This window comes from Camarhynchus parvulus, chromosome Z (assembly GCF_901933205.1).
Source record: "Camarhynchus parvulus chromosome Z, STF_HiC, whole genome shotgun sequence".
Taxonomy (NCBI): Eukaryota; Metazoa; Chordata; class Aves; order Passeriformes; family Thraupidae; genus Camarhynchus; species Camarhynchus parvulus.
Genome location: NC_044601.1, coordinates 66,220,198 through 66,234,255, shown reverse-complemented (window position 1 = coordinate 66,234,255; position 14,058 = coordinate 66,220,198). Strand labels below are relative to the sequence as shown.

The 14,058-nt window shown below is 36.6% G+C and overlaps 1 protein-coding gene across 1 annotated transcript in view; it reads left to right on the top strand.

The window, feature by feature from the left end:
- Positions 1-14,058, top strand: part of RIT2 (Ras like without CAAX 2) — a 177,317-nt gene that overhangs the window by 45,869 nt on the left and 117,390 nt on the right. The window contains exon 3 of the mRNA XM_030968811.1: positions 3,980-4,036. Within this exon, the coding sequence (XP_030824671.1) occupies positions 3,980-4,036 (57 nt within the window). The remainder of the gene's footprint in view (positions 1-3,979; positions 4,037-14,058) is intronic.

Genomic DNA, 14,058 nt, shown 5'->3' with positions numbered 1-14,058 from the left:
TTTATTTTTGCTGTACTGGTCAAAAGGATGCTTCAGAGTAAATATGTGACCTCAGCCCTTTTTCTAAGCATGGCATTTTCAATTCAGTGCAAAATAAAATAATTTTAAGAGGGATTTAAAATTATATTGAAAGTAGAAGACAGGACTAAGTTTATTATTTAAAGAAAACATATATATTTCTATGCCAGCACAGGTGCAATGTGCAGGTTTTTAGATCGTTAATGAACATTGTATGAGCATGTTTGCAAAAAAAAGAAAAAAATCTAAAGGATTTGATCTGAAGGATCTGAGCCCCTTTCTTGTTTTAAAAAGACAGGAAAACTGAAGTTGCATAGTTACTCATGCATGTCAGGCTTACATTTGCTCAGCTGGGGCAACCTGCATTTGCTTAGCCACAGATGGATATAAAGAAGATGCTATTCATCTGAAACAATGATCATTTTACTTATCATAGCTTCTGTGTGATGTACATGTCCCATTTAAATGAAATGATCTTCACAGTGTCATAAAATATTCATTAAAAATTTTCAGACAACTTGCAATTCAAAATGTTTCACAATATCGACTATGGATTAAAAGGGTTTTGCTTGGTTTGATTTGTTTTTTTAACCATTTCTTAACCAATATTGTTTTTACATGTACATGTATTTATTCAAGAATCAGTCCTATGCATTTATTCTATTTTCAAATCCTGCTTTAAAGCCACATTTCGCGCTTTGTTTGTGGCATAAATCAGAATCAAGGGTCCCTAATTAATAGACCTGCAAAAAATTTGGTGAAGTATAAGTTGGATTTCCAAAGGGGGAAGTTCACAAAATATTCAATGACAGTTTGAATTTGTTAGGTATAAGCGTTAATTTATACGGGGGGGACAAAAAGGTAATGGATGTGGAAAACCATGGGACCAAGGAGAATATTTTCAACACAGCATGAAATACCAATATCATTTTTCTGTTAGTTTCAAAATTAATTCACTCTGGAAAATGACTTTGGAGCTGATGTTAGTGGCAATGAAGAAGCATATTCCAGCTGAGGCAGGTGTCCTGCTGGGAAGCCCAGTTAGGGCAGGTCTAATTCCCAAGGCTCCAGCTGAGATTCTTGGTTTTATGCCAGTGGTGATTGAAGGTCCTTTTCCCTTGGGAAGCACTCCACCAGCCTGCAGCCATCATTCAGAGCTAATTTCTGCACATCCAGCAGCAGGTCTGTGGAATGCCTGGTAGAACTGGACAAAGCTGTTGTTGCACATCAAATGTTTGGAGATGTTGTCTTTTGTTCTCCTGATATAAAAAACTTATTTTTTGTAGCCACAAATCAGTTATTGCTTTCCCTTAGATGAAGTGACTAGCTATGACTACTCTGAAAATACTTTCTGAAGTTGAGTAGAGCAGAAAATGCAAATTATTCTCTTAAGGAGCACACAGAGGAAGATGGGTTGCAACTCCCACTACCTATGCACCAATTTCCCTAATTTGCATTGTAATTCAATGATTAAAAATATCAGTGTACCTCAATTTCTTCTGTACTGTCTTCCTGTGAGAGAGTGCTAAATCCCCAGGTGAGAGTTTACAGACTAAAGAGGCCAAAGAAGTTCCTTCCCCTGGTTATTAGGAGGAGCCTGTGACAAAGGTCTGTCAGGGAAGAAAACTGTGGGACAAAATGTGTCAAGAACGGAGCTTTTATTCATAGTTTTCCTGAGGAGATTAATGTAAGGCATTCTCACTTTGAGTGTTTCTCTTGACCTTTCTCAAATTCTGTACCTATCAATATTAATTTTGTGTACAATCATAGAAACATAGAACCATTCAGATTGGTGGAGATCTCTGAGATCCTCAAGTCAGCCATTAACCCAGCACTGCAAAGGCCTCCACTAAACCACATCCTCACATTCACTTTCCTTTGAAGCACTTCCAATTTTGCATGCCACAATAGATAATTTGATATTTAATCCAACATAATTCTTTCAGTCATGATTATTTCAGTCCCCTTGAATCCTGTGAATTTGATGAGGATATAAATGATATATTGACTTGTGACTGTCTCAGGCGAGAGGAAAAACATTTACCATGAGTTCTGCCTGTCCTCTGAGAATTTTTGTTTCAATTATAACTACAGATTTTGTGATGCAGGCATAGCTCCAGAAGGAAACAGAATGAAATCAGATGCAGAATAGTTTGGGGTGTTTTTTAAAGAAAAAAAAAAGCTTGGCAAGAAAAAGTAGCAGGTAGTGAAGCAAATTGAATTAATTTGTGGTATAGGGCCTCAGAAGGCTGGAAATGTGTAGGCATAAACCATATGAGCAACAGCTCTGCTAGCTGCCTCAGCTCCTAAGAGCAAACTAGGCAGATCACATCAGACATGAATCTGTTCTTCATAAACCACTAACAGCAATCAGAATGAAGGTGGCTAAAACTCTGTCACGATTAAAAAAAAAACAAACAGGTGTCTCTCCTGGAAATAAAAGTGTCAAACGTGCATAGTGTTAAAGGAATACATCTGAAAACATATAATACAGAAGACATGAATGTGACTGTACATGGATTTATTGCTCTATAATATATATGGACTGAATGAGCTTTTTCTTACACAGTTACCCTCTCTGGGTACCTATGAATTTATAATGCTGCTTCTTAGCATTTATATTTGTCTACACTAAAGATGCAATAATTTATTAACATGCTAATAAATGTTTAATACTTCTTCTCTTTATCATTTTATAAAACTATCTCCCTAGCCTCTGTTTCTTGAAAATATGAGAAGGACAAGCATGAAACTAAAACAATGCTGTTTGAAAAGTTGATGTATTTATATGCAGATTTTTAAAATGTCTCTCATCTTGCTCATAACCGCTGTTGTGCATGTTGAAAGCAGCTGAGATGTTCAAGACATGAGGCAAAATCTCATGTCGGATATCTTGTTTTGTGACTGATAGTTATATTTCAGGTAGGCTGCCTTTTTAAACAACTATCTATATAGTAGCTGTAGATGAATTTTAATGCCAGAAAAAAAAATAGAAAGAAAATGGTTTAAAAATCAAGCATTAGTTTAAAAATTCTCTTTGACCCTTTTTCCCCTTCTATTTAATAAGAATTCACATATGTAACTTTTGAAAGGTTTATATTTACAACTGTCATTGTTTGGGAGATTCATGTTATTTGAAATTCAAGCTTATGAGGAAAAAACAACAAAGAAAATGTAACTTCCCAAGTCCATCTAATTGCTATGATGTTAGTGTAGTCACTGAATACCCAACTTTCATGGCTTTTCAAGGCCAATGAACTTCAGATGTCATGTTGGACAGGACATGAAAGTTTATGTGTTTCTACATAAATTTTAATTTCACTTCCAATTCATAACTTTCCACCTATTTCACTTTCCACTTGCATAGCTTGCCACCTATTCCAAATGGCAGAATTCCAGTTTTTCCTGAAGTCTCATGTAACTTTCCTAAAAGCAGTTAATATTCAGTCATGAAATGGTCTCTTCAGAAGAAAGGTGCTCTGGGTGGTTAAGAGGAGACTTCATCTGTTGCATCAAGTTTAAGGAATTAGGTATTGCTAAATACACCAGAAATCAAATTAAGCACTCCAGTTAGTGGCATTTTGTAGCACTGTGAAAACCTTTATGAATCAGTCTTGTAAGTCATGTTTTATGTTTTTGTCATGGTAATTTTAATCTGTATGCAATATCAGATTAACAGTATTTATCAAGTGTTAAAAACTTTGTACACAGGAGTGGTACAAAGAAGTTTGGAAATTAAGACAATTAAGGAGGTTTAATTCATATATTTCTTCATTTATCAGCTCTGAGTTATCAATGTAGAGCCAATGCATTGTTGCAGAAGTAGACATAGAACAAAATTGCGCTCACAATCTTAGCTGATACTTGCATGAGTGACTTATCCATGTGTTCTTCTGGCTGTTTCTATATAATGGAGGTGATAGAATTGTTTTTTCCTTCTCCTTCTCTTTTTCCTCTGCAGCAATGACAATGCAGTTCATTAGCCATCGATTCCCTGACTACCATGACCCAACTATAGGTGAGTACAGGCTTTTCTCCCCTTCATGCCTTTCAGTTTCTCTGTGTGAGATTGTGAGATATTGTATTTGCTGGGAATGTCTCAATGGAGACAGGAATGATGAATTTGACTCTGTTCTCAGAAGGTTAATTTATTACTTTATAATACTATATTATATTAAAGAATAATATACTATACTAAAGAATACAGAAAACATACTGAGTGATAAAAACTCGTGATTCTTTGCAGAGTCACGACACAGCTTGGCCCTGATTGGCCAAAGAGTCAAAATAACTCACTCACACCCGAATCCAATAAAACAATCATTTGTAAGTAAACAATCTCCAAACACATTCCGCATGTGAGCCCAACATAAGAGAAGCAAGTGAGGTAAACATTGTTTTCCTTTTCTCTGAAGCCTCTCAGCTCCCCAGAAGAAAAATCCTGGCCAAAGAGATTTTTTCAGAAAATGTGAATGCTACAGTGAAAGAGTGAGAAGCTGCTTCTAAGAGGCCCTTAGATAGAAGCAAGATTTTCAAACTTTAGATTACACCTTAATTTTGTGATGACAGTTGAGTTGTGTCATGGCCGTACCATAGATACTTTTTCCTGATGCTCTTTATGCAAAATCTCTTTCAAAAACAGGGTTCTGCCATTCATGCATTGTAACTATTAATATCGTGCATTTATAACTACAGAATATGAAAAAATATCTCTAAAGAATGTGAAAAATCCAATCTGGAGTGGGATATGTTTGTCGGCTTTTTTAAGTTCTGTTATTTTAGCGCTATTTCCCATATTATAGTCTTAGCTGACCTCCTCTAGAAACATGAAATGACTACTCAATTAAATAGAGTTGTGCTCTGGGATTACACACTTTGCTAATTTTGTTGGGTTTACCTACTTTATAAATTTGTGAATATAGAAATCCACACATATCTATTTTACACTTTATGACAATACATGTTTTTATCTGAAATAAACTTTAAATGCTGAGTGACTGTCAGAATTGCATGTTTATTCATTTAAGAGTGCCTTTATTACTTAGTTTTACTTATACTTACATTTATACACACTATCCATGTGCAATATTTAATTATAACAAAGAAATTATGGCTGAACTGGGTCCAATAAGTGGAGAAAGCACTAAAACCATCTGCATTTCCAAAGACTTCTTTGGGGGAGAAAAGAGAAATCAATTCCTCTCAGACAAAAATTTTTTTGTTTTCTTTGAAATTTTCAAGAATTTCAAACTCATCTTTAACTTCTAGAAAATTATTGGGTTGCTCTACAGAGCAGACAATGACAGTTTTAATTTTTATTTGTTATTACTATCGTATTCCACATTTCCTGGATTTTAAGTCTTAGTAAATGGTTGTAACGTAAATAATGAAAAATATGTAAATTCTTCATGTCACTAGTAATTTTATAGCTGTTAAAAAAAATTGCAAAACACCAATGGGATGTGTCATCTCTAAAGAAGGCAAAACTACTGTGGAATTGCTACAAATTAATTTGTTCTTCTCAGAAAAAAAAAATGAAATCATTAAATCTACTTGGAAAAGAGGAACATTATTAGTTATCAACATCACTAACTTATGTACATACATCCATCTTTATTATTAGCTATTCACCTGCCATCAGTATTTATTCCAATATTGTATCTCATCATAATCTTAACTTATTGGTCTCTAGACACCACCACAATATGAATAATAGATAATCATGAAGAGAAGGAAAGCTTATGGTGCATTCAAAGTACATACTGCAGGAATGCCTTGAGGACTTGATCAGGATGAAGGTCTCCTTGAGTGAGAAAGTGTTTCTACTCAGTAAAACCAACACTAAAGAGGAGGAGAGAGGCTAAAAGTGAACAGGGAATTATTGAATTCCATCTCACCCAGCTGCCTAGACACAGAACTGGAAGTACAAGTTTTTTCTCTTCAGCACTTCTCTTTCTCAGAGCATGATGAGGACATCCTGAAAAAGTCTTATTACTATCTGGGCTCTAAAACACATACTAAACAGAAGAGAATGATCTTGGGCTAAGAATGTATGTTTTTCCTCAGGTAAATTTGTGTATGACCCCTTAAAATTGTACATAAAACCAAAAAAAACAAGTAGAAGTAATCACTGGCTGTCACATCTATAATAATAAACACATAATTTTCAAATGACAGCCCACTGAAAGAGTTTATACTGTTGAGATTGTTTTTTACTACTTTCAAGCTACTGGTCTCAGCTCACAGAATTAATCTCATGTTTAGTTACACATCCACTGGAATATTTTTACTATTTAGACCATCAGCCTAAAGAAAATAAGGGGATCCAAAATGAGTACTTCCAGGACCAAGACTATGCTGATTTCAGGGGAAAAGGTTATTTCTCTAAGGCCATGAGGAGATAGACACAGATGCTTTGTGTCACAGGGAAGTTATCATCTAATATCAGAGCACTGATATCTCCAGACAAAGTTTTGTTTCACATTGTAACCCAGCAGCAGATGATGCAGAAATTACCAAACAGGCCACATATGAAATCTATATTCAAGCTGGCTGAGTGACAAAGCAAAAAATTAAATACAGTTTTTCTTCTCTCCCTGAGATCCCTGATCTCTCTGGATATCAATTTATTGCCTTTTCCTTGTACCATGCATTCCAGGCCCCTTCCATTCCTCAGCAATTTTTATCTTGTTTTTGGAACCTATGTGCTGTCCTGAACATTTATGGGCATATGGCCTCACTTTTTTTGGGGTACTTCTTTGGATAAAAATAGTTCTGTGTCCCTGCAGTTTTATTTTTCTGGGCATTTTTAAGGAAGAGGACTTCCTGTGGAAGTCACTGAATGGGTGATCCCATCCAGAAAAAAAATTTAACAGTGTGTTTAAATGATAATCCACAGATTTCCAGTGCTTACCAAACTATTGAGACTACAGTTCTTGTGCTGAGCATTAAGATAAGGTGGATTTTCTCTTTTGCAAAGACTCTAATAAATACCCACCTAATTTTTTTCTGATGTTCTTGCACTACCAATTACATTCTCTTTGTTTTCTATGAATATGACATTGTGGTGACAGCGACCATACCACTTAACTGGGCAAATTTAGCCAAGATTTAAAGAGGTAGTGCTGACAGAATTGATGTTGTCCCTCCTTGCACTTGACGGGACTTTTTCTAATTCTCTTAAAACAAATAGATGGTAGTAAAATAGAGGGGCCGTTCTAAACAGCATCATTGTCCCTGAAATCACAGAAGTCTATCACTTTCAGTTTTAAGGGCAAGTTGTTGATGACCCTTAGGCTACCGAAATATTGATAATCACTTTATAATTTTAAACTTTTCATTGCCCATTTTAAGCATTGACATGGAAGTAGAATAATAATTTCAGCTGTTTTTAATTTCCATGGATTCCGGTGAAATAGTTTGTTATACGTACATATACTTCAAATGTGTTAATTTTGATCTTGAAAGGGCTATGCAAATAGGTTTAGAATTATTTATATGTCTTTTCTCTCTATATTTATGATTTATGTAGACTTTTGAAGAATTTAACGGATGTTCTGTGTGTACACATAAATACAGAACTAGATGTGTCAGTATTCATTTAAAATATAGAGTAAACATTGATTAAAAAGTTAAATGCCACCTGAATTGCTAATTTTAATGCTGCCACTTTGAGTTTAATGCCACTTCAAGATCAAGTGTGTAAAATGGCCATATTTTAGGTTTGTTACAAGCATTGCAGTTCAAAATTTTGAGACAGAAACATATTACTTTTGTAAGTAAAGAGGGAGGGGAAGGGTAAAATTAGCATTAGACTGTATGTAAGAGAAAAATCAGAGCTTAGCACTTTGTGAAAATTAAATTATTTTAGCGTGCATTTAATATTTAGTTGTAGTCAACAATGGGCATAAATTCCAAGTGGCAGTGGATGTGATAATTTTCTGGAACAAATGGCTAAGAGCAATTTATAGTCTGCACAGTCTTTGGCAACATCACAGAGAGTTAATGCAAGTGGAGTGTCAGGAAAGGAAACACGACATAGAGCAGCAAACTGGACAGGCTCCAAGATGCTCATTAACCATGTGACTAATCTTAAAATGAATACATAATGCAAATGAGATGCGAGAGCAGCTTCCTGTTTTGGTGAGATATCACTGCATGAGATTGTGTCAAATGAGCAGTTGAGGGCATTAAGGCTATGTCAATGTCAAACTCTAATTGAAATGGGTGTGGGATGGAAAGCACTCCAGCATTAAGCACATGAATTTCCATGAGGTTCCCTAACGAAGTGCTGCATTCACCAATGCATCAAATAGAATGCATTTACTCATCTTTAATAAGATGCTGGAAGCGCGGGGGTGAATTTCAGACAAAAAAATGTAAAATATAGATGGAAATATTCTAGGTTTATATAATGAGCACAAAAAAATGTCTGTGATATAAAGATTGTATCGGTTTTGAAGGTACAATAGGGAAAAAGTATAAAGCAAGGGAAATACAAACTCATGAAAAATTAAAGAGGACAAAGGTGGGACACACCTGCTAGATCTGGGGAGAGGCATCTTGCCACAAAAGTTCTATTCATATTTGTATTTAGGCTACAAAAAGTTTCCAGAACATTTCTGCTCTTATATAAAATGTGAATGCATGTGTAGACCATTCTTAAATTAATTCTCATTCTCCTTCTTTATATAGAAAATAAATATGTAGATTGGACTGAGCACATCACAAGTAGATTTGAGCCCCAAAATTGTTTGTTTTCTTCTTTTTTCTTTTTTGTTCTTTCATTCATCATTCCCCAAATATTTATTGGCCTTATCTGAAGTGGCATAAAAAATTCATATAAAATGATCAATTTGTCTCCAAGGACTGTCTCCCAAGGATATTCACACTGATTATGTAGATGTAGCAATATTGCCTCTATTTTCCATATTCATCATTGTTCAAAACAAGAAATGAAGAATGTACAAGAATACTGGTGCATGCCTTTGAACCATATTCTTAAATTTGTGGTTTTATTTTTCATTTTGCTGTCTGTTGGTATTATTTGCATTATTAAGAGATTGATAATCTCTTTTGATGCAAAGCATTTTGACTTAAGTATATCAAAAAGAGCAGAGATTATGGATACTCTGAATAAGGCTCACCTTTATACAACCAAATTATTAATTCTGCACATAAATCATGTATCTTAGTTCCAATTATGTGAGATTCAGGGAAATTTAGGAGTGGAAATTCAGTTATTTGCTCACTTCCTTTATCACAGTTTGTGGGAGCCTTTTGAGATCCTTTGGAGTATGTCCAGAGAAGGGAACAGAGATGGGAAAGGTTCTGGAGTACAAGTCTGATGAGAGGTGACCAAGGGAGATGTGAGGGCTCAGCCTGGAGAAAAGGAGGCTCAGGGGGGACCTTGTGGCTCTGCACAGCTCCTGACAGGAGGGGACAGCCAGTGGGAGGGTCGGGCTCTGCTCCCAGGGAACAGGGACAGGACAAAAGGAAAAGACCTCAACTTGCTCCAGAGAAAGTTTACATTCGATAATGTTTTTTTCTCCAAAAAATTATTAAGAAGCACAGGCTGCTGGGGCCATGGTGTAGTCACCAGTCTCCACCCCTAGAAGGATTTAAAATTCCTGTAGGTGTGCCACCTGAGGACATGGATTAGTGGCGGGCTTGACAGTGCTGGGTTAACACCTGGACTCAGTGATCTCAGGGCTCTTTTCCAACCTAAAGCATTCTGTGAAGGATTCTGTGTCCTGCAGTCCTGCTTTGGTTCAGGATCCCCACCCAGAAGGCTGTAGATCTTCCAGAGGTCTTGTGTGTGGCTGATATCTGTCCCCCTGTGAGTGTGGCACAGGATCTATGGATCACCAGAGCCCTTCTAGTCCAGTGAATGAAAACCAGAAACATTCCCAAAAGCATATAAAACATCCAGACTCCAGTATGGACAACTGGATAGCATCCACACTTCAGGGTAAGGAGATTTTAGCTACCTACCTTGCATATAGACAAATACTCTGTAGGTTTCTAAATCTAGATGCCCGAAGATGAATTGTGGTGCATTCTCTGACAGCTTGTCAGAATGAGGACCTTCACAAATCACTGTGATATCTCTCAGAGTGTCGGGATAGAGGAAAATGAAGAGTGAGACGTGCTGTGCACCATCCTTGCTAAGGTGGCAAAAGAAAGGAGAACATTGTCAAGCGTCTGTCAGTGTAGGTTCTTACATGGTAAGAGAAAAATAAGCCATGCATAGAAAAGTAGAGAGTATCATCAAGAAATTAAGAATGAAAAAAGTGCCCAAACTGCTCTGTTAGTTTAGATTTCAAGGAGGCAATAACACGCCTTCTGCTTAGTGTTACTATTTCATCCTACTATGAAAGGAAATACAAATCATTTGAAAGTACAGAGAGGGGAGACTGGAAAATCACAGCAGATTTTTCTCTCTCTGATGGAAACAATTTGACTTGAAAGCCAAAAATAATCCTATTTCTCTTTGACATATTTCTTTTTAAAATGCAGTATTTTTTCTTTAAAGTGTGCATTAATGATAGTGGGATAATCTCTCAGCATTTCAGTATGAGATATGTTCGTCTTAGATGAAGTCTCAGATCATGATGAAATTTGATTCCTCCTGTTGAGAACTTCAGTATTTTTCTTGTTAAAGGACTAGTCTGGTCCTATTGTAAACATGCTGTGTTACTCAGACACATGATCTCCTGCTCTAGTGTTAAACTTTCCTTCTTTGAACTTTGCCTTCATACGGCAGCTATTCAGCCCTGAATTGTTTTCAGACTTCATACAGAAAACTATCAAACAAGAAGTTACATTTTTCTGTCTGTACTCCAGGGGAAGCACCCCTGAAATCCTGGTCATAATTTTGATGTCCAACATTCAGGTTTTCTTACGCATATGACTCTTGGAATTATTTTTAAAGCTGTTTACATCAGGTGACAGTTCTTTTTTTATTAACATTTTCAAACACCAGGGAAGCGTTGCTTAATCTAATAATTTTCTTTTAGTAACATCTCTTATACAAGCAATATCAGAGAAGCAATTGTAGTCAGCGTCTTTTTTGAGAGTAGGAACACCAGAGGGCTGACTCTCCAGTCATCATCTCCTCTCTGAAGTCTCCACCAAACACCTCCTCAAAGTCTGGATATTGGTCAGAGCACCTTTAAGAGAATTTTGGTTTGCACCTCAGCCTTGGCAATGCAGTGGTGTGTGTCTATCTCACATGCCCTCAGAGAACTGAACACAGCAGCTCTGCTGGCAGATTCACTTCAGGCACAGCGGTGCCAGACAGCAGCCGCAGCTGTGAGCCCCTGCTCCACCATGCTGTGAAGTCTCAGAGGAGGAAATAGTGTAGAGATCAAATGTAGAGCCATCTATCTAGAGCTATTAATATTATAATATATTAATATACAAAGATATTAGTTTCTCCATGTAGATATTAATACCTGGAGCTATTCTTTACCCTAAAGCACGAGTAAGGATTGATGCATGAGCTATCACCTGCTAGGAGCAGACACTGGAGACTCTGAAACATTCTGTATTTTTGTGAGATGAAATAAGCCAAATCTTAAAACTCATTTGTGAAGAAAAAGAGGAAATCCTGCTCTTCATCTCTGCCCTTTTCCCAGCCTCACTGGCTCTCTGCAATTCATTGAACAGTTTTTCAAGCTGAGTCGGTAGTTTTCCAAAAGAAATTAAGCCACCCCAACATGGAATACCTGCCTGACAGGTTACTGAGTTAAAAGTTTTGATGAAAAAATAGTTCTCAAAGCTCAAATAGTCGAAAGGGATCATGTAGAAACAAATATGTGGAAAAGGTGGTATAAGTGGGAATGAAAGAGATCAGAAATGGTTTTATTTCTGGGACAGGCGAGGTGTGAAAACCCAGTCAAGCATCTCATGCATTCACTCACAGACACCATTCCATGAGCCAAAATTCCTTCACAAGTTGATCCCTGTTGTCAAAAATAGCAGTTACAATTACCTGTGCCATGGTGTGAGATTCCTTGGGCTATTGAACATCTCCAAATGAGGAAAACTGGTTAAATGGCCTTGTGACCTTTCATGGCTCTATATATTCTCAGTCGGAGCATTCATCTAATCAGAATTACCTTAAATGATAATCTGGCTGGTGATACAACTTCGCTTTCTCCATTGTATTAGAAAATAAGAAAACAAACAAATTACTCTGTTTATTATAAGTAAGACCTGGCAGGGGCTGAGTGGTGGTCAGCAGAGTTAAATCCAGTTGGTAGACAGCTACAAGGGGTGCTATGATTATATGATTCTATTTATCTAAAATGTCTGCTCAGCGAGGGCTTATTATGGCTGGAAGAGGACAGAAAAGTGTTTACCCTTTGTGCTGTCGTGAGAGATCTATGCTTGCCTCATGTTCACATGCAAAAAACACCAATACCCCTTAGCTGCTAATGGTTCATATTTATTATTTGCCATAATCCATTATTTTTCTTTGTGCCGGAAGTTAAATATATTCCTGCCTTGGTCATCTTCTCGTCACTGAAAAGGGTCAGTGGAGGATCAAAGTATGATATATCACCCTTCTATTTCTTCTGGAAACCTGAGATTAATTATGTATCTGTTAAATACAGAAAGAATATATAAATAACCAAAAACTATACAGAAATGCCACTTGGTGGTTGTTCTTAAGCACTAATTGGTCAGATTAAAACTGAGGAAGGAAGAAAAAACCTTTTCTTATAAATGCAACAATACAAAAGGATTTCTGTGGTATATTTTTATAATAATAACATTTAGACAGAATAATTATAATAATGAAATATTTAAAAAAATATTTTATAATATCTTCTATATTCAGAGTGTAGAAAGAGTCAGTCAAGAATAGAAACCCTTATTAATTTTTTTTTATGTTCTACACAAATCAGTCAATTTTTTCCTTCGTACCAGCTTTGTACAGGGCAGAAAACCTACAATTTAGCAATGGGTGGTTTTGGTTTGACTCCACCAAAAAATCTTTGCTTCCCCTGTTTTGATCCACCAAGTCTCTGATTTATAAATTTAATAGTTTGAAGCAGAAAAAACACTTAAATGGTTCTGCTGACAGAAGAGAATATTCTCAGAGCTGAGGTCTTCAGTCCTCCTCTCAGACCTACAATTATACCCTAATATTAACCCCCAAAAAAAAACTGGGGCAATATATCCTTCTTAAGTTCTTCTCTGCTCTCTTGTAGTAGAGTTTCACTGGCACACTTTTGTTGGGTTGAGCCCCTCTTATGTTTTGTGGAATTCAGCTCTGAACCTTTAGATCCTGACTGATTTTGGCTGCCAGCAAGGTCTGCTTCTGGATGGTGACATCAAAAGCAGGAGAGTTTATATTTTTACCCAGAACTGCTATCCACAGTGAAGCCGCAGACATATTGTGGTTTCTGATTAGCAGCATAAATATGCAAAGTAGGTAGAGCATGATTATCTCACCCTAACCTCTGCATCTCATGTTAGTTAAATGAACAATTCTTTGAAATATGAAATATAATAAAGAAAGCCTAGGTTCTTGGGGCTAAAGTGGGGTGGAATGTCATGTTTTGTGGCAGATGAGGATGTCCAGTGTCCTGGGAATTATATGGCTGAAGCTGGAGTGAACACCAAACTCAGTCTGTGGCCCTAGCCCCGTGGTTCTGTCGTGGGTGTCACAACCCTCATTTGGCGATTGCAATTACCATTAATTACCTGTAATTACCATTAGAGTAATGAACTTAGAAGGATCTGAAGCGAGAGTTGCAGCCCATGAATAGGGAAAACTTGCTTACCTATATCCTGTACATTGTGATTAGCAAAATTATTCCACAAATGATTTCTGAAATTGAAAGAGATGCCTATGCCACGGTTTTCTAGAGGCAGACGATTTATCACACTGAATTCAAAATTCTTCATCGCAGGACAAATATTTCCTTTCTTTCATGGAAGCCAGCAGCTGTCTACACCTTACTAAATCCAAGGCACCATCCATGCTAATAACAATGCAGATGTAGCCAACTTGCTAATTACTTCCCC